The sequence below is a fragment of the Apis laboriosa genome, unplaced genomic scaffold, assembly GCF_014066325.1.
Source record: "Apis laboriosa isolate Shangri-la unplaced genomic scaffold, ASM1406632v1 scaffold69_cov144, whole genome shotgun sequence".
NCBI lineage: Eukaryota > Metazoa > Arthropoda > Insecta > Hymenoptera > Apidae > Apis > Apis laboriosa.
This window is the reverse complement of record NW_025224165.1, coordinates 2,739,243-2,761,108: the sequence shown is the minus strand read 5'-3', so window position 1 is coordinate 2,761,108 and position 21,866 is coordinate 2,739,243. Positions and strand designations below refer to the sequence as shown.

General features: G+C 25.7%; 1 protein-coding gene across 2 annotated transcripts in view; it reads right to left on the bottom strand.

Annotated features, from left to right (window-relative positions):
• Positions 1-930: 930 nt before the first annotated feature.
• LOC122719062 (acetylcholine receptor subunit alpha-like) overlaps positions 931-21,866 on the bottom strand; it is a 271,652-nt gene continuing 250,716 nt past the window's right edge. For both annotated transcript variants that reach the window (XM_043944592.1, XM_043944593.1), the window contains 4 exons: positions 6,953-7,099; positions 6,214-6,372; positions 2,803-3,052; positions 931-1,563 (listed from right to left, as the gene is read on the bottom strand). In XM_043944592.1, coding sequence (XP_043800527.1) covers positions 1,372-1,563; positions 2,803-3,052; positions 6,214-6,372; positions 6,953-7,099 — 748 coding nt within the window. In that variant the 3' untranslated portion in view covers positions 931-1,371. The remainder of the gene's footprint in view (positions 1,564-2,802; positions 3,053-6,213; positions 6,373-6,952; positions 7,100-21,866) is intronic.

Genomic DNA, 21,866 nt, shown 5'->3' with positions numbered 1-21,866 from the left:
GTAGTTTAAACCGCCAAGGGCTTAGCTAAATTATTATTACAGTTAATTAGCTTGTTGTTTTTAATTTAATCCGATTTTTAAGTAGTGGCAGCTTCATTTTACGATTTACTTGAGCATACTATGTAGATATACGTTTTGTTTCAATAATTGTTCGCGATGTATCGACGCGTCGATGGTTATTTCACAATTGCGACACTTGAACGAAGCTAGGAATGGATCCAAGGTTTTGAAACGGCCGACAGGTGTCGCAGTAGCTCGTTCGTTTGCTTATATCGGTGATGCACTAAGTCGAACTTAGGAAAATTTCGAGGAATATTTTTTCTTTTCTTTTTGAAAATAATTCTGATAGATATTTTTTCGTATTTTATGTAATAGATAGAATTTAAGTACGATAGAACATCGATTATTCGAATTAATTGGGAAATCATAAATAATTGAATAATTTTTTAGATATAGATGTTTATTAAATGTATAAAGAAATACCTAATAAAGAAAATGCATCACAAAATTAATATTGTCTCAGAATAGAATGTAAACATTAAATAATATCATATATTATGTTATTTAATTTGATGATTCTGATTTTAATGAAATTTTTTATGCATATAAAGAATAATAATTTTTCTTTTATTAATAAAAAATTGAAAGAATCAATCGCTAAATTTTCAACATCTTTTCATGTTTTCAAATATAATTTTTCCTGGGAATTCATTTTATAATAGGAAAATCGAGCATCTTATTATTTTAATTTTTTAAATATAATAGTAATTTTGTAATGACGTGAGATACAGCAAAATTTTTTATATAAAAAACGTTTCGTTTTTTTAACGCTCTTTTATCCTGTTGTAAAAAAATTCTCAGGCTACATTGAATTCAAAATAAACGAAAGAATGCTAAAATTTTAACAATTTTAACAACGAAAAAAATATTTTATTTATAACTCGTTATTTGTTCTATTCATACAAATTTTCATTAAAATCAGAATTTTCTTATACCATGGATTACGATCAATTTCATTTAATACATATCGTATTCAATAATCAATCGTTTGAATAACCTAAATTCAAGTAATCGACGTTCTATTATATTGCTCGTTTGTCAATTCCGTGTCCAAACGAGAATGCAAAGATTTCGTACTACTACTTTCCTCGAACCATTCGTCGTTCCATTTCTTTTCGTGAAACATTTATGTGCATGTCGTATACTTAACAATCGCTTCGTGGGAATGGAGCCCTTTTACCGTAATTTCGTTATTGGACAACGATGGAAGTTGAAAGTTCCTAAGACTAGGGTGGGATTCCGGGTTGATAGCAAATTACATCCGGATGTTGGTCCTTAGTCTTTCTCTACGGTGCAGGGCTCGGGCATGGACTATTGTGGCGGACAATTTACCACCGCCGTGGTTGCGAATTCGCTGAATTTTTTATCAATTGGTACCCGGTCGTCGTAGAGGGTCGGTGCCTGTAGGATGATCCCAGCAGTGCCTACCAGCACCGCCAACGTGAAGATCCAAAGGAACAGCCTGTCTAAGACCATCGCCACGTATTTCCAGTCTTCTTTCACCTTTTTTTTTGCAAATTGTGCGTATTAGATTCTACAGGTAAATCCTGCTATGATACGGAGGGAACGAATCTTTTATCGATAAATTAATGATTTAGATAAAAATGTGCATAGATATATTTCTATTTATAGAGGATTTGTAGATGCATACATTTGATTGTGCAAGAAAGAGAAAAAAAATTAGGGATGCGATGTTCGAAATTATGAAATTTAAAAATTTTCCAGTTCTTTCTCTAAAGTAAAGAATATTAATATAATTTGTTCGTTTACGAAAATTTTGTGACGATATGAAATTATTTTTATTTAGATACAACTGAATTGTTTAGACTTTTGATTCATTTCAATCAATATGATATTACATTATGTGAAATAACAAAAAAAAATAAAAAGATAAAACGTAAAAATTTGATTCTTTATAAGTCAGAAAAATTATTGAATCTAATTATAAGTTACACTATCTTATATTATTACTTGAATTTCTATTTATTCGATATCTTTTTCATTTAAAATAAAAATAAAAAAATTCACAGGTTTTTTAAGGTTTTCAATATATCCTCGAACTTCGAACAAATTGAAACTCGAACAAAAAATTGGAGAAAATTCAGACCGCCAAACTAGAACAAAAAACTTAAAACTCGAATAAAAGAGTTTAATAACAATGTAATGGAAAGTTTCAGAAAAATTTAAAAAAATAGAAAAAACAAATAAACATTGCTAGATATTTCTCCAAAGAAAAATCAATATACATAATATCAATTAATCATAATCTTCAAATGTATTAAATTTCTTAAACTGCAGATAAAATCTATTAATCAATTGTTATATATAAATAAAAATATTTATTTGTTGAACTTATTTTATCATCGTTTATTAATATGATTTTTCGAAATTAAGCTCTTAAAATGTCATGTATTATATACATTTAATTTATTTTAATTCGAAATTCGAGAATCTATTTATGTTCATTCACATCTTTTTATATTTTCAGATTCCTTATATCAGAAAAAAAAACAAACAAACAGAGTATCCTCATATTCCTATTTTTTTCTCCAACAATATTTTTTTTCTTGAAAGAAGTTTTTCTTTTTTCTTGAATAATTCGTTTCGTAATCATTGTTACGAATGCAATTCAAGTTTCGTTTCGTTTATTTCATCGAAACTTCTCAATTGTTGCAATTATCTTTATCTTCAATATTTGATTTGATTAATAATAAACTTTTAAGGAAGCTCGATTAAAATTACCTTTGTCGAGTCTTCGAGCATTTTCGTGTGTTCCGCGATGAAGCGCACACAGATGCAGGATTTGTGAATTTCGGGAGGGCAGCGCGAATGCGAGAAAGCAGGAGGGCTTCGAAGAACAGGACTTTTAACCTCCTCGATCCCTGCCTCGCCGGAAACAGATAGGTCTTCGCATTCCGTGTGAAGAGGAAGCGGTGGTAATGGCGGCCCGTGGATTAAGCAACTTCCGCCGAACCTTGCGCCATCAGCGAGACTAAATTGCAAACAAGATAATGGTAGGTGAGGGTAATAATAGTTTTGGACAGGTATTTTTTTTTTTTAATGAATGAATCAATTGCATGTCTTTCTTTTGTATGCTGTTTTTAACAAATTTGTATCGTATTTGTTTTTATTAATTAAATTTATTTTAATATAAATGATGATTTCCTGACTTTTGTCGAATTGCAATAATTTTTTTTCACAATATAGAGAATTTATTATTTATTGTTAAATCAATAAAACAATTTTTGTAGCATTATTTAATATATCTTTTACAATTATTATATTATTTTTCTTAAAATACAGAATTATAATCACAAGAAAACACGAGTGTTCTGAAAATGTATCTGTAAATTCTTTCATTTCAAGTGTTTACTAATTAATTTGGGATATTGAAATTTCCATTTATGTTCCAATTATATGTTATAATTATAAATTTAATTAAATTATAATTAATAAAGAAGTAAAAAATAGATTAAAATGGTAAAATAATTTTTTCAAAAAATTCTAATGTAATATTTAAAAGGCTAAGAATATTTATACATTCTTATTTTCCAATAAGAGTATCAATGTCAAATTTTAATGATCATAGTAATAAGAAGTTTAATATATCTGGATTTAATCAATTAATATATAAATATGGATTTTTTTTCTTTCATGTTTATTTTACAAATTTTTAACAATCATAATATATATATATATATATATATATATATATATATATGAAAGTACTATTAATTAAAATATGATAAGAAATTTAATATATTTGGATCTAATTAATATATAAATACTGTAATAAATATAATTGATGATCAAATATTTTTTGTAGCCATTTTATATATTTTTTTATTATTGTATTGGTAGATTTATTAACTGATAGATTTGTTATGCATACTAGATATAAAAAAACTATTTGACTTTTAAGATATTTTGTATAAAGGAGAAATCCCATTGTATCTAAAAGTTGCTGGTAGTATAATTTTGGAGAATAATACAAGTTTCATTCCACGTCATGATTCATTAGATTTTCAGTCTGTATGTACTTGATTATATTCATTACAAACTCAATTTATGCCTTATGCAAGTTACAGAAGTTTCTTTATGGTACTCCAACTTTATGCTACTGTTTGAACTGGACTTTGATCGTGTAATCTTGTTAGTTAAACCTCATAATATTATATCTCTTTAATACAATAGATCATCCTGCCAATTAGTTGGTTAATTATCTTTTAAAAGTGATTTACATTGAGAGAATGTAATTAATAATGTATGATTATTAATGAAAATCCTTAATTAGTAGATCAGAGATCAGTTTAAACAATATTGAAACAGAATAAAAATTGGAAATAAAAAAATGGAATAAAAGATATATATGTAGAAAATATATATATGTGTTGTTTCAATTTATTTCATGAAACAGAAAACAGAAAAAAAAAAATTTGAAAAATTCACAATCAACAAATAAAAAAAAACAAAATAGTTATATGATAAAATTTTAAATTAATTTTGGAAGATAAAAATCATTGATGAATAAAAAATTATTCACAAATTTACAAATTTGTTTGCAATATTATGAATATATAATTATATTATAAAAATAATTTATAAACTAATAATTAATGCGAGTATCAAATTATTACTTTATTAATATATATTAAAATTATATTTAAATAGAAAATTATTAATTTATTATTATTAGAAATAGTTATTTTGTTAATAATATATAATACCTTTTTACAAATATTCATAGTACAAATAGTAATAGTTTATTATAGTTTTATAATTATTTATTTATAATACCGAAATTGAATATAATATGGAAAAATATCCCTGCTCGGTATTAATAGAATGTAATTTAAAAAATTTTAAATGTATTTTTATTGAATATAAGATTTATATTATTCTATTTTTATATAATGATTTATTAATATAGCAAAATCATAATAATTCAATAATTAATAATAATTAGTAATTGTATTTAGTATTTTCAAAAATATAAATTTTAAAAAATCTTTTTTTTAAACCAACAAATACAAAAATATAATATTTGAAATATTGTATGATTTTATACGAAAAAATTACATATTATTATACATTTAAATCATTTTTTTCATATCGTTAAAACTATTTGTTATATGAAATAATGTTTCAAAAAAATTGTATGACTTTAAGAGAAAATATTTTAGTATAATGAAATTTTTTATTAATAAATCTACAGAGAGTATTTGAAAATTAATTTTTTAATTTTTTTATTTTCTATAAAAATTATATGATTTCAAAAAGAAAATAATTATATGATTTCAAGAAAAAAATAATTTGATGTAATGAAATTTTTTGTAAACAAATGTACACACAATGTTTGAAGATCAATTTTATATTTTTCAATATTATCGTATTTTTTTTAAATGCATCAACTATTATTCTATACTATCAACTACTATTTCCTATAAAAAAATATCCAACTAATTACATCGAGAAATTATTCATTAAAAGACATTTGAATATAATAAAATAAAATAGAATTCCATTTATTGGAACAAAACTTATATCAATATCTGACTAAATGAATTTTAATCGAATTCTTATCTGAATAGTTTCTTCGATTATATGAATATTTGAAAGAAAATAAAGACATAATACAATTGATGAGTTACAAAATTGAAAAATGAGCTAAATGAACTTAAAGTTTACTTATTTGAACGAAAAATCATAAATAGCAGATGAAATTAATAATTTTCTGACATATGAAATATTTTCTGACCTATTTACATGAACTACTTATCTTCTAATTGATTCATATAAATAAAGTTCTACTGTATTACATTGTACTTATTATAATGGCAATAAACGATCCTTCAATATTTTCAAAAGTATGTTCTTCAATATGAATACGAAATTACTTCTGATTATTTCCTAATAATTTGTCTCATACAACTTTTAATATCAACTCTTTCAAGTATTTTCTACAATCATATATCATATAATAAATTATTTCTTTTTAAACCATACAAATTTGAAACGTTTTTAATGATATTAATAATAAATAGTTTAAAATATAGATTTATTTAAATGATTCATCATTTTCAAATATTCATATATATTTGAAAATACAATAATAAAGAATAAAAATTGTAATAATGAGAATACGATTGATACCTGGAAGGTGAAAGATCTTCTTTTGATGCGGCACGACTATGAAATCGTTTTGGCGTTAGATGTTCTTCGCTATCCTCTTGAGTAGATGGATGATAAGGATAATAACAGGTTTTTTCCTTTCCTCTGACTGTTCTCATTAATACTCTGCCAGAACTATATCTGTGAATATAAATTACCAAATTTAATTCTTTTTTTTTTCTTGATATAAAAATTTCTTTTTATCCTAAATATTAATAGAATATTAATAGAAATATTAATAGAATATTAATAGAACTCAGAGTAACTTTTACAAAAATTGAAGGATTGTTATAATTTTTCTGATATTGTATTCAAATCTATTTTTTTCGATTTAATTTAATGATTTGAGATATTTTATTATTTTGCAAAGCTATTTCCAAATATGTAATGTTTGGCACGTGATTTTAAAAAAAAATTTTTGATGAATGAGTATACTTTTATTATATGAATAATTTGGTTGCATAAACTAATTATTTTCCAATATGTTCATATAAACAGAATTCTATTTTTAAAATATTATTAAAATGAATTAAAAAAAAGTAAAAAAAATATAATTTTTAAAGTACGACTATAATATGTCAAAGCAAATATATAATTTCTATTTAAGATCTTTTAAGATATTGCTATAACATATTATTAACTATAATTAATCCAATGTTTATGATAATGATTTATTTTTTTTTTACTTCTACTGCTAAAATAGACAATTATAAATATTCACCTATTTGTTTCGAATTTATATTGAGGCCTTCGCATGACCAACAAGCGAGGAAGGATATGGATGAAAACCCTCTTCACCCAAGGAGCCATTTTGTGAGTTTGTGGTGATCGGAAATGGACATTAAGTACAACCACTGTCACGCATATACTGTAAAAAATAAACAAAGAAATAAAAGATTTAATAAGTATTTTTTAATCGTATCATATTATAAAAATAAAATTATTTGTTTAAAAACAAAGTCAGAAAAACAGAAGTTTTTAAAAATGTTCAAAATAATTATCGTTCATTTAATTATCCTTATTTTATTTCGAGTGTTTTGATTACGAAACTGTGTACGTTAACAAGCGTTCCGACCTTTTCATTAAAATTTTAATAAGCGCGCAGGCAAGTAATTGGAATTTTTGACCGATGACTTGGTGAACACTGTTTCATATTTAAGTATTTTATAAATAACGATGCAGTGTTTCCGGGAAGTTTTGCAATATTTATTCACTTTAGAATCAATGGAGAAAGATTTTTTGATTCAATATCGTTTCACGTTTCGTTATAGAAATAATTAATATTTTCATAATGTATAATATGTATAATGTTTTGTTTCAATCAAATGATATATTTATTTATTTCATCAATTTACCATCAATTCCCTTGCAAATTTAGTTGAAAATAAGAGTTTTTTTTAAAATAGGATTTTTAATGATCTTTTTTTGATATTTGAAGAAATTCTTTCAATAATTTTAGTATTAAAAAAATAAATATTCTTTAATGCATTAAAAGTGAAGAATTATATATATAATAATATATATATATATATTTTTAATTTTTATTTGAAATGTCTTCTACATTTTTGACAATATTCGATAAAAAAGTGAATAATTTAAATTTTTAATTTCGCCTATGAGAATGTTACAATCTTTCTTCTTCTCGTACTCGAAATTCCTTCAATCTTTCTTTCTCTTGACATGTTATCGAAACGAAAGGAAATCTTTGAAATAAGGCAAATTGCCATAACATATAACTAAGGATGGTTGCGGCGGAGCGACAGAATGTAAATCTCACGAGGCCATTCATAATGGAGATCCATTCAAGGATGGCTGGGCTTAGCAGCAGATGCTAAGGGACAAACTACGATTTAAATTGAACCAGCCTCCTTTGAGTTTCTCGGCTTGGAACCATTTATCGGCACCGAACTCGCCTTTCTACGTTTATCTTCGAACACCTACCGCCTTCTTTCTACCGCCCTTTTCTGTTTCCTCTTTGTCTTCCTTTTCGAAATTGTATTAGCCGATCGGAAGTGAATTAAACTTCCAATGTTTCTCTCACACACGATAAATTCGTGTAATCGTAATGGAAATTATAATAATAAATATCTTCTTTTTTTAAGAAAAGATGGACAGTATATTCATTTTGTATGACTTGTAGAGGAAATTTTATTATTAATATTGTCTGAAATTTATATGCAACGCGGATTATTAAAGGTAGTAACGTGTAGAAAATGAGATTTTCGTGAGGACAAATGAAATTAATTAAAACTTTTTCTAATTAGATTTTATATTCTCGAGATTTTGTTTATTGTTTATCTTGCGAATTGGATTGTGGTAATTATTCTATGTACATATAAAAATAAATCGAAAAAAAGGGAAGAATTAAAATTATACGAAAAAAATATCATTCCTACTTTTTCATATAGAATTTGTCTGCTCTTACTGTAATTATTTTGTAAATTGTATTTTGTCATTTGATATTAAAATTTTACGCTAATATTTTTTGAATTATTAAAAAATCAAAAGCTCGATGATCAACTTATACAATATCAATATTATACAATACTCAAAATTAAAATGGATAAATGAATAATTTTGATAGACTGATAATTGATACATTTTTCATTTTCAGCTTTTATGATTTATTCCATATACTTTCTCTTGAAATGAAATAAATCAATAAGTTACTTATTTTCAGACAATTTTTAATTTACATTTTAAATATATTTCCTTAAACATTATAAACAAAAAATAGTTTCTCTCAATCTCGAAAACTGATCTCATTTAATTTTATTACCTTGATAAATATTTTTATCTGGTAGCACTTATAAAAGTTTTATTTATGAATTATATTTACGACTCCTTGAAAGATATTTCATTTTTACCTTCACTAATCTTCACGTCACCTTTATTCATTTCGGCTCCAGTATCATTAAGACGAAATAATAATTCAGAGGAATAGGTCAGCTGTTTTAATACTTAAGAGAAGTACTCGACAAGAACATAGGGCGGTCGATCTTGGCTTTAATAGCGGCACAATGCCTCTGCCTTTCTTGGAAAAAGCAATAACGGTGTGGCTTAATGCACGAAGGAGCCGGCCATCCCCTTGAAATTCAACGAAGAAAAGGGGTCGGTTTCTTGGTTGGCCTCCGCCTTCGGTGGAGGCAAGTCTCGGTCGATGCTGCTACTGATTAATGTGTCACACCTACTGCATCTTCTCGCCCTTCGAATGTATTGAAAGGGTTAATATATCGTCGCGGATATATTAAACAGAAAAAAAAAAAAAAAAAATTAAAAATTGTTTGCTTGATGATGGTGGAAAATCGTGGAAAATTATATTTTTGAAGTGTGACAAGGATTTTGAAGTTTTTTTTTAATATAAAATTTTTATCAATAATATTCACAATACAAATAAACGAACGAATTAAAGAACTTTTGTTGTTGAATATAATAATATAATTGAATATAATTTGAATATAATTTTCTTGAATTTATTTGATAGTTTGAATTAGTTTGTTAAAAATAAAAATTAAATTACGCGTGAAATTTTTAAGATTGGTTTAAGATTAAAAAATTTTTTAATTATAAATTAGACACTTTTATGCATAATTTCAAAATGTAAAATGGTATAATTAAACTCAATATTATTACATTAGTACTAAGATCGTTGTTTATCAAAATTGCATGTCATTCGTTTAATATTTCAATGTAAATTACAACTGTGCGTTTCAAAATATTTTAATAGAAAAAATAATATGAAAAATTGCTATAAATAATATAATAATGCCTTTTTTATACGAAATAAGAAACCATCAGATTACCAAATATTTAATTATTAGAGGATGTAAACAATTACCTATTCCGATACATCATTTTCTTTTAATCGTTTATCGAACAAAAGGAACACCAACAATTTATCGTTGAAAAGCAAAAACTTCTCTATCCAATCTATTACATAATACTTAATTATTCATCAATACAATCACTCTGTTCTTCCTGGCTTCTTTATCTCCTCTCTCCCTAAGGTCTATCCCCGTCTATTTCCTATCGGTCGTTCCTCTCTCTCATTCCCTCTCTCTCTTTTTACTCATTACCTCTTCCACACTTTTTGCAAAGCTTCGCCACTGAAGAGTTTCTTTCTTGATGACTGATGGGCAACGATGATGAAGCGACTTGGAAATTTGTAGGACACCGCCTCTTCCCCGTGACGTGGAAAATTCCCTGGGCAAGGAAGGTAAAAAGCATTGCGCGATCGAAAATGCTGAATCGAGTGTCCAGATCCATCGATCGCTTTATCACGGGTTACGCCCACCTAGACGATTTATGCATAACAAGCGGGCCTCGATTCTGCATTCATGCGTCGATTCCTTTATTATTTTTCGGTTATCAAATTCGGTTTTATATTTTTTTCTGCTCGAATCACGTTGATAATAAATTTGCAAATTGAATCGATTTTTTAATGCTATTTCGAATTGAAATTTATCGGGATAGAAATTTCATTATTTTCGTGTTGTAAGTTTTGTATGTCTTTTTTTTTATAAATTTTTAATAAATTTTTATAAATCGGTTAGATAATTTTGAGATTTTTTTAATTTTTGATTTTGGTTTTGTATTTAGTTTTGTAAAGAAGTTAAAATGGATATTAATTTGGAATTTAGAAATTTAGAATTTAGAATTTAGAATTAAGAAATGGATTTGATTTATACAATTAACTAAATTTAATAATAAAATTAATTTGTTTAATTTTAATTTTTGTTTATTTTTGATGAATTTTATTTTTATAAATAAATTTAAAAATTTAATTAATATAATTAAATTTATAAATAAATTTAATAATGATATTATTTCGTTTAATTTTTGACTGTATTTCTATATTTAATCTGTAAATTGAATGGATATTAATTTGATAAATATTAATTTGAATTGAATAAAAAATTGATTTAATAATAAAATAATTTTAAATCGAAATTTAATAATCTTAATTTTTAATTTTATTTCCATATTTACTTTGTAAATTACATTTATTTTTTAGTTTAAATATAATATTATATTTCATATTAGTAATGTAATATATGTAAATATATATCTCTTTCATTTATTTTAATACTATTTTGTTAAAACAATCATTGATAAATAATGTATAATTTTATAATATTTTTATGACGAATGAATGAATAAAATTATTTTTGATAATTGATATATTTAAAGAATCAGTTTTCATAATTTATTATATAATGGCAGTTTTCTCCCTATAAGAATATTTCAATTTTTTTTAAGAGTTCTCAAGATTTAAAAAGGTTTCTTCTGTTTCAAAGAAATATAGAACGCGAAGTGGGTTCATTCAAAGAAAGAACTGTTAAGTTTCGAACGTATATGCTTGCTTTCTTTTTAAAAAAATAACTTTTAAATATCTATTATATTCTATCAACCATTATTATTAAAAAAAATATGCATATAAATATTTATTACGTATTATTTGTTTAAAAAATATCATCAATTAATTTTTCAGTTTGTAACAAGAGATTATAACTATATCACGAATCTCATGCTACGAAAAAAAAGAAAAAAAAGTTATAAAACGTATTACAAGCATGCTAGCTAGCTATTAAAAATTTCATTTAGTATGTAATTACAAAGTGATTGAAAGAAGTCCGAAGAACAAATAAAAAGAGAGAGTTCTAATATCTTTGGATCGTTGATTTTAATGAAATTTTTAGAACATGTAGCAGGCTTCTTTCTCTTTTAAAATTACTTTTATATAATGGGAAATACTTGTAAGTTTTCGGGTTATTTAAGTACTTTCCAAGTTCTGTACGTGACTTTAATATAAATTGTGCAAGATTACCACTACATCGCATATCGTCCTATTTCAATTCTTACGAAATAAAAGATATTGATTAGATGGGAATCTATAAATGTTCGTTTGTTATATATACATTGTTTGATTAAAATATTAGAAATATATCAGTATTCATATAAATTTAATCTTATAATTAGATTAGTCAAAATATTTTTTTTATAAAACTTTTGAAATAAATATCACGAATGAACATTCATTCTTGTATAGAACAAACAAATATAGTATAAATTTATACTTTAAACTTTTTTAAAATTGGAGAAAATGATTTGAATTTTTTTTTAAAATTATTAAAACCTTAATTTATTATATGATATATAAAAATTGAAGTTGCAATTGATCGAAATCAAAGAAGAAAATAGCAAAGATTTTTATCCGAGTTAAAATTTAAAAGATACATTTTATGTTAGTTATATAATATTTCATTTTATCGAAAAATTACAGTTCTTAAATTTTTTGTAATAAATCTAAAGATTTTTAGATATCTGCCGCTTGTTTCTGACTAAAATCTACAAAATTTCGATTGATTGCAACATTTTAAACATTTATTTTAAATCACACGATAAACTAAACTTTCTAACTTTTTCAAAAACGTTTGATTTAATTTTAAAATACGAACTTTTCTCCACTAATTATTTTTAACGAATATATATCGAGGATTCATACTAATCTTCCTTATACTCCATAATTTTTTTCCATCGCCGAAATTTCATTTTCAAACTCGTGCGTTGTTCGAGAAAACCAATTCACGAGCGCCACACCGAGAACCTCGGCCAAACAGGGAACTCATGGCGATAACAGGGATTGGCAGCCAGCAAATCCGCGAGATGTTTCTCGACAAAGTTTTAACGGTGTACGGATAAGCAGGCTGCACTTTTGTTTTCTTTTTCCATCCTCCTCCATCTTGGGTAAGAAAATGGAGGGCGAGGAACGATTACAGCGCTTTTATCCGGATTGTTTCCCGATACTTGTTACAAAAGGGCTGGCCCCTCTTGCTTTAAAATACAGTTTAATTAATGCGATCGATACAGAGAGGATGTAGGATTGCAAATGACGTGTTAAGTGTGAATTAATTATCCTCGAAAGTAGGATAATTGCAGTGATTACAGTGGTGTTCTTGCCATTAACGGGATACCCGTTTGCCTCCGTATTTTGTCAATGGAGAAACGTTGGAAACGTTGGTTGTAAATTGAAGCACGTTTGAAATTGCTTTCTCACGTGTGAGCGAGCTGCATTCCCTTTTTGTCCAGGAATGGAGGTTATACGTTTTATACAAGGTGTCCTATTTTGACATTTTAATTTTCTCAATATTATTAGTTACAATGAAATATTTTTCGGATGAAAGTTTGAAAAATGTTGAAGGGAAATATATATTATGGTGTTATTAATTCTTATGAATGTCAACTTTGGTTTTTTAAATGGTTTTTTAATTCTATATTTTGTTAATATATCAATCTCTCGATTTTAACAAAAAAAAAATTTATGCCTAAAAATTATTAATTTGATAAATAATTCTAACAGTTTTAAAATTTATTTGAAGTAATTGTCGTCTGTTCATTTTTTTTTTTTTTTTATGAATTAACATGTTCATTTCAATATTATTCAAGTTTTTCATCTGAAAACGTTTTTTTGTTGCAAGAAAATGAAGATGTCAAAATTGTAAGGCGAGACATACTATATATTTATTAACATATTTATTGCGGAGATTATTTCGACCCCATTTATCATCAATTGTTTACTTATATTACTAACATTACTTTATATTAAAATTAATCATGAAGTGATTTAATATAATTAATTTTATTTCATTCCCGGATTGATTTACATTTTGTCATACATTACACGTTTTTCAGTTATTGTTAATTAAAATTAATTATGATTGTATAAATATGTAATAAGTAATTGCGTGTCAATTTTTGACTCATTAATATAATACGTGAATGAAAAATTTTATGTCCATCATTGATGAAATTATTATGTTTGATTAACACACTTAATTAGGAAAATTAATTAACACATTTATTTTCTTATGAAGATTAACGATACGAACTTTCATTTTTAATCATTGATCAATTGATAATTTTAAACAATAAATTTATCAATTTATTAATGGTTAATTTATAAATTTGTTTTCTTAACAATAAGTAATTAATCTTATTAGAATATTTCAAAGAAGGCTTAACTGAAGATTTTTGATAGACTTTAAACGTCTAATTCCTTTCACAAATATATGATATAAGAATTCTTAGGAACATGAAAATTAAATTAAAATTTCATCAATCTAAACTAATCCATAATTATTAGAAACAAAAAACAAACAATTTTCAAAAGAAGACATTTAAAGTTTAATCAAATTTTTGAAAGTCAACCAAATTGCTCAATTGAAGGATGAAAAGATTTAATTAAAGATTAGCCTGGTATAGAGAATATGGAATTCAAAATATAAGGCATGCAAAAATTCTATTGCACGAGACTGTGACAAGATGTTCTTTTTTTTGCTTTTTTTTGCATCAATAAGCGAATAGAGATTCACAGGAGAACATCTAATGCGTTCAGGTGTCGAGTGAAGAAAAAGAAGTTTTCAACTACTTAATTTTATTTGATGTAACGGATTGGAAAGTACAAGACTGTAAATCTTGAAAGTTCGTTCCACGAACTCGTATAAATTGATAACTGCCACTGTTGGAGAGTTTCTCCACTTCTTGTAAGGGTGGTCTCTGTGCCAGACGACATTCTTTCAATTGAGAGTGATACTGGTTCAATAGAATCGAAAGCCTTGATATTTCTGCCCTTATTCTTTAATAATATTTAGCAATAGCAATGCAAGAAAATTGTTTGTAAGAGTGCTATAAATATAGATTATAAATATAAATCAAATTCAAGACAAATTCAAATACGAAAAACATAAAAATTTTATACTTCTTATAAGATTGTGTAGATATGTATGAAATTGTATTTTATACATATTTCATAAAACAAATATTTATGGATAGTAGTCTATATTCGATTTATCATATTTTTCAATATTTTTCAATTTATGAATCAGATAACCGGATCCAATATCGGATCCCGTTCAATTTTTAATGAACCGCAGAATGATAGATGTGTGAACTACCCACAAATACATCCAGATCAAGCTCAAATATGCATAATTTTATTTATTCATGCGATGCACAGTGATTCGAGTGTTTTTAAAAATTGTAGATAATAAAATATTTGGATCAGTGACAGTGTCAACAAATATATCGAATCACGCGTTGAAAAGGATTGAAAAACATGAAAACATGCACAAAAATAATTTATAGAATTTTATCATTTCATTAATTGTTATATACGTTTTAGATTCACTTTAACGTTTCAGATTCACTTAACCCTTTTACGGTTAAGCATTCGTCTAGATAATATATTGTCTTTCACTTCACAAAGTGACCACCGCAATGATATTACAAGGGAAGATGATCGTCTGACACGAAGCTTTCACTAAGAAGCTACAATGCACACAGTTTGTGTTTTGTCATAGCTACAATAGAGCATAGATCAAGGCAAGATCCATATAGCTTTCCAAAGCTAGTTGATTGACACTTGCCAATGCTAGAATTTCATCGTGAAACAGGCTAATTTGATAAGACAAGAAGGGCTCGTTGCTCTCTGGATAAAGCATTTAAACGGAAGATGGATTAGGTTTATTTAGATTTCTGAATCTATCATAATTAATAATGTAATTTATAATTGGAATGGAAACGATAGAATTATAGATACAAATTCTAGATTAGACAAGACCTGTGGAGCAAACTTCAAACAGAGTAATGGAATATGGTTTGGAATAAACCGAATCGAATAAATCACAATGGTACGATTAATATCAAAGGGACAATTAAGCTCGAGACAGTATGGTGTAAGGAAGGCTTAATGTAGTCGGATCACGAACTTGGGGAACCATCATTAGGATCATTAAGTTTGAGAAGTATAGATAGATAGTATTTAGATTTGGTGACTTAACTTGTATTATGTCCAACCAATCCATGTATACACACAGGTATATGATTGAATAATATGACAAGTTGCACATGATGAATCTTTATAAATATAGAGAAGAAAAGATTGTATTTCTTTTAAGTGGTATACTTTTTTTTAAATCAATTCTAGAGATTGATATTCATTTAATAAGTTACAAATAATTGAAATTTACGTTGGATAAATGAAAGTTGAATTTCCTTTTTATTTAATAACATATATATTCAATTAAATTCAAATTATTAATAAGATTCATGACATATAGATAGAAATTAAAGAAATGTATATGTTTATAGAAGAAAATATATTCACTATTATTGTTATATATAAAATTCATGTTTCAAAAGATGAATATCTTCTGTTATTAGATGGATTATCATTTTAAATATTAATTTCTTTTTTTAAAACGTTACACAATTTCTATACAATGCATCTATGTCTTGCTCTGACTTGTTTGAAGCAAATCAATTGCTTCAATAATTTAATGAATAAGCCATAAACGATATTTTTCTTTTTGATCTGTTTTTGATTATATTGTATTAGAAATACAATGAATTGGTATAAATTTATGCGTACATTGCTCATATTATATTCTTCAATTGTATTATTAATTATCTCAAAAAAAAAATAATTTATAGCTCTAAAATTTAATTCCAATAATTGATCGAACTCCTTTACTAAGATATTTCATTATGACGGAAAACTAAATGTAGCAAATACGAATTATGTCTTGCAATCTCGTGCAAAACAAATAATTTTTATCGAGAAGAAGGAACAGGAGCATGAGGAAGAGAAAGAGAGAGAGAGAGAGAGAGAGAAGATCTAACCGAAGCATGAAAGTTCGTGCTAAAAAATTGTAAAACTTCGCAACACCTTCGTCTCACCATTTAATACAACGAATGACGTCCGAACAGGTGCCATGGCGAACATTCAAGTTTCGAACTTGTTTAAAGTTCGGATGCGGTCCTATCAATTGCATGAAAACTTTCTTTTCACTCTTTTCCTCCTTTTTCTGATCTTCGTTCTTCACGCTTCGCTTATGTTCCCTGCCATAAGTTCCTTCTTCTTTGTTTTTTTTTTTAAACAATCTCTTTCATGCGCCATTTTTTTAAAACTATTTCTAATTTTTTTTTTAAAACTAGTTCTAAAAGTTTTTAATGGCATGTACGATAATTCTTTTTCAATAATTTTAATTTACTTTTTAGGGTTCTTTACAAGTGATTTTTTATAATAAGAAACTATAATTGTTGGACAGAGTGCTTTAGAGAAATAATTAAATATATGTATACATATATATTAGTTTTATATATAATAGTTTTTAAATATTATATTCTAATGATGAAGAGAAGATATATTTAAACGTAGATCTTTGAAATATAAACACTTTTTTAATTTGAAATTTTTTAAAAATAATTATTATAAATTACAAGTATTATCAACACTCCTTTTTATTAAATAATTTATTAAATAAATTTTGTTAGAACGTTGATTATCAAATTAATTGAAGCATAAGTTTATTGGATAATTCATTAGAAAAAATAAAAAAAAGTTATTTATTCCTAATTGAATTTATTTTATTATTTCTTTAATTTATTTAATGTAATACTTATATAATAATATGATTTATTTCTAATTTTTCATAATGCAGAAATTTAATATTTTTGGAATACGTAATTTTTGTACATTATACTACAATTAAATCTTTATTTTTAGCTTTTTAAAATATTTTCTATCATAAAAATAAATAAATTACAATTACTTCGCCAAATAATAATTTTAGCAAATATTTTCCATAAATTTAAAAAAAAAGTAATTTATAAATAAAAACAATTTTTGTAATTTTATCTTAAGAAAGAAACAACTATCTCAACAAATATCTTTCATATCTTGAAAAAGACTCGAGTTTTATCTTATAAATGTATAAATTGATTTAATTACTTTATCTTTCATTTCTTGTCCTTTTTCTGAAAAATTAATCGATCATCGTAATTGAGAAAGACACTATGTTTGAATCGTTAGTATCACATTTCGAATAAAAAAGTTTTTAGATTTTTGGAGCACCCTATATTATCATTATGTACAAAGTACTCAGGTAATATTGTATAATGCGCTACTTGTACAGAGTTTTGATATAACTATATGATATTTTTAGGATATAAACCGATTGAGTCTTGCATAATGCGATTTTTATTATGCGGTCTGAATCTAACTGACATCGTTATACGAGGCTCGGTATGTATTATGCATGTGTATTCGCTCGTTTCGTATCGCGCAAGCTATCCTACGCAGGATAGGAATGGCGATAGTTGTGCGAATGACAATTGACAGGATGGAGTGGATAATGACGTTGTTTTCCAACTTTTGGAAATCCTTGAACTATCTATATGGAATCCTATATGACAGGAAAATAGAAATGAAAATTTTTTTTTCATGTAATTGCAATTTACAACGGCATGTTTTCGATTTTTCCCTTTATTTTTTCCTTTTCAACTTTACTGACATCTCGCGACAGAACGATGGAAACACTACGGATTTTTGCATTTTTCGAAGCGATTGCAATATTTAATCATTTTAATAGTTTAATAATGTTAGTGTTAATATATAATAATAAATAATAATAAATTATTATATTGATAAAATTTAATTTCTTTATAATTAATTAACACGATTTATAAATAATTGAAATATAATACAAATTATTTCGAATCATTGTAACTTTTATTCATTTTCAACAAAGAAAATTTTTCTCTAAACTAGAATCTATTTATCATTGAACAATATCAATTGTAAAAAATATTTACATTAACGAATTACTATATTATTCATTAAGAAGGATGATGAGAATCAATAATATATACTTTCTTATTTTTCCTTTAAATTAATAAAAGATTGCAAAAAATCTAAAATACAATAATTCATAAAATCAATTATATATATATTACAAAAAAAATTCATCTTGTTCGATAATTTTGATTTTATTCAAATTTTTGTGTGCATATAAAGAATAATCGATTTTTATATTTTCTCACGTTTTAATATTAAAATTTATAATTTTAAAAATGAAAATTACAAATTTTTCTCATAAGAATAATATAGCGTTAAAAATTCACCGTTTTTTTTTTATATGGAAATGTTTTGCTTTATTTTGCACTATTTAATTTTTTCTTACACAAAGCTTTGTGACCATATAATTAAGAAATGTATAATTTTGCAGCAAAAATTTTCTATAAAAGAAATTTTATTTTTAATGCTCTATCATCCTATTGTAAAAAAAAAAAAAAATTATCAAGCAAAATTGCATTCTAAATAATTATCTAATGCTGAGACATTCAGATTTGATTTCACTTCCTCAAAGATATTATACTTGATAGATATACCCACAAACTATTATTAACTGACCCATTAATTACCAAGTTATTAAAATCAGAATTATTGGGTCAAGTAAATTTTTTCCCCAACGCAATATACGATCAATTTCATCCCTATCACTACTTTCACTTTTCCATTACCTTCCAAACCGATTAATTCACGAAAGCTTTTCGAATAATGATAAATTTAGCATTTGTATTCTCGAGTTAAAGGAAGATTAGTTTTCTTACGGTGCGGAAAGGGGGGGGGTGGAGGGGAAAGAATAAACGAGGCCGATCTTGCTGTAACCATTTGAAAGTTAAATCGTGTTCAACTTGCAAATCGTTCGTTTCGGCTCCGTTGGGAGGTGGAGTTCGTTGATTACTCTGCACCACCCCTCGATTGAATCTTAACCGGGACAGTGACCGGATCAGAGCTCGATTAGCCAGACCTGCGAGTTTTTTCTTCTTTTTTTTTTTTTTTTTTTTTTATCTCCACTTTCAATCGTTATTGCTGTATCGAGATGGCATTGATCACTTTTATACCGTTTGTTATGATATGGAAAAAGAGTCTATGCCAATGGGTCGTGAATACATTTTCAGGAGAGAAGTGGCCGCGAATCGATCCTCTGAACGAATAAAATATGGAGGGAATCGAGATTTCGTAATATTGAATTTAATAAATTAACGGATTATTGACGTAATATTGATAATTGTTAATTGAAATATACGAATTGTTCAATATCTCAAATATTAAGATGCTATTTTTTCTTTCTTTGTATTATTATCGTACGTATGTATGTATATATCAGACGATAAAATAGAAAATTAAAACACAAAATTACGATTTCAGGTTTATAAAAAATTTGACGATTTAAATTTATTTAAAATTTATTTAAAAGAATTGAATATCGATATTAATTTAAAATAAATTTGATATAATGAATTTATCAGCATGATAATTGATTAGTTTTATAATTTGCATATTTTATAATTAATTATTATAGTTAAATTGTAATTAATATTAATTTCTATGATATTATTTTAAAAAATTTAATAAAAATTTAACTTTATATAGATTCATAGTAAGTGCTGTACAGTTGAAGTAAGATGGCAGATTTATTTAGTTTTTAATTTTATAAGAATGTCAATTAAAAAATTATTTTTATTTTTATTTGTATCATTGAAATATGTCACACGATAAAATGTGATATCATTTCTTTGTGCAGGAATAATGAAGTTACATTTATTTTTATTCAAGTATCTTTCTTCATTCAAATTATCGAAATAATTCAATTGCTACAGAATTCAAATAAAATAATAACCTCTTTGTAATATCATTGAAATTGAAGAGTCTTTATAAATTTCAGTACAATTATTTAATAAAGACTGACAGATACGAATGATAGATGTAATTATTTTTATTCTTAAACTGATTTTCAAATGAAACTCGAACATTTATCTGGTCAAATTGCTGTATCTACAAGGTATTTTTTTTTATTTCAATATAGTCAAATATCTTCTAAATATTTACTAGAATGAAAAGTTTTTCAAAAAAATATTCTTACAAAAGATTGTTTGAAGACATATTAAGAAGATATTTTAATATATAATATTAGCAATTTTCTTGTAAGTGAATACTAAAGTCATATTAAAATCGTATGAAGGTCGATTTTATTTTCCTAAATAAATAATAATTTAATATCATCAGTTTAAAAGATATTTATAATTTGAAGTTTATAAAATTTCAAATCATATAAAAGACGAGGAATATGACATTCTATTCTTATTAATTCTATTCTTATTAATACTTATCTTTCACATTATAAGTTTTACAAATTTCAAATTAAAATATCTCTTAAACAATTTTTAATAATTTTCCATAGAGAATAAAAACTTGTATTTTTAATTCCACTTAAGAAGAGAGAAGAAAAAGAATAAAAATAAAATCCCTTAAAAGACACACACGCTTCTGTATTCAAATAAACGAGACACGATGCTGTACGATCTTCATGGAGGAATTTTTTAATTGCTCCATAATCGTACTCGACAGTACACTATCGACTCTTTATCGTTCCTCTACATTCACACTTACATCATCGCGATCCTTTTAAATGTAAATGCCACTCATTGTCCTCTACCCCTTGGGGTAGATCCAGCGCATTTCCAGCGAGTGAATGCGCCTTTGTGTCGACTTTTGTGCCTCCGTCGCCACGTTTTGACATCGTGATTCTAAATCGCTCCCGCTTAAATCGTGACAAGTCGAGAACCAACGAGGTAAGTACTCAAGGCGATGAAATTTATTTAGCGAGAGTAACGACGTCACTGTCCACTCGAACATGCTATTGGATGGAAGAGTGGAACGCCATCTCTTAAGAAACTGAAGAGAGCGTGGCTCAATAAACATTTTTTTTTAGGTTTCGATTTATCGTGCT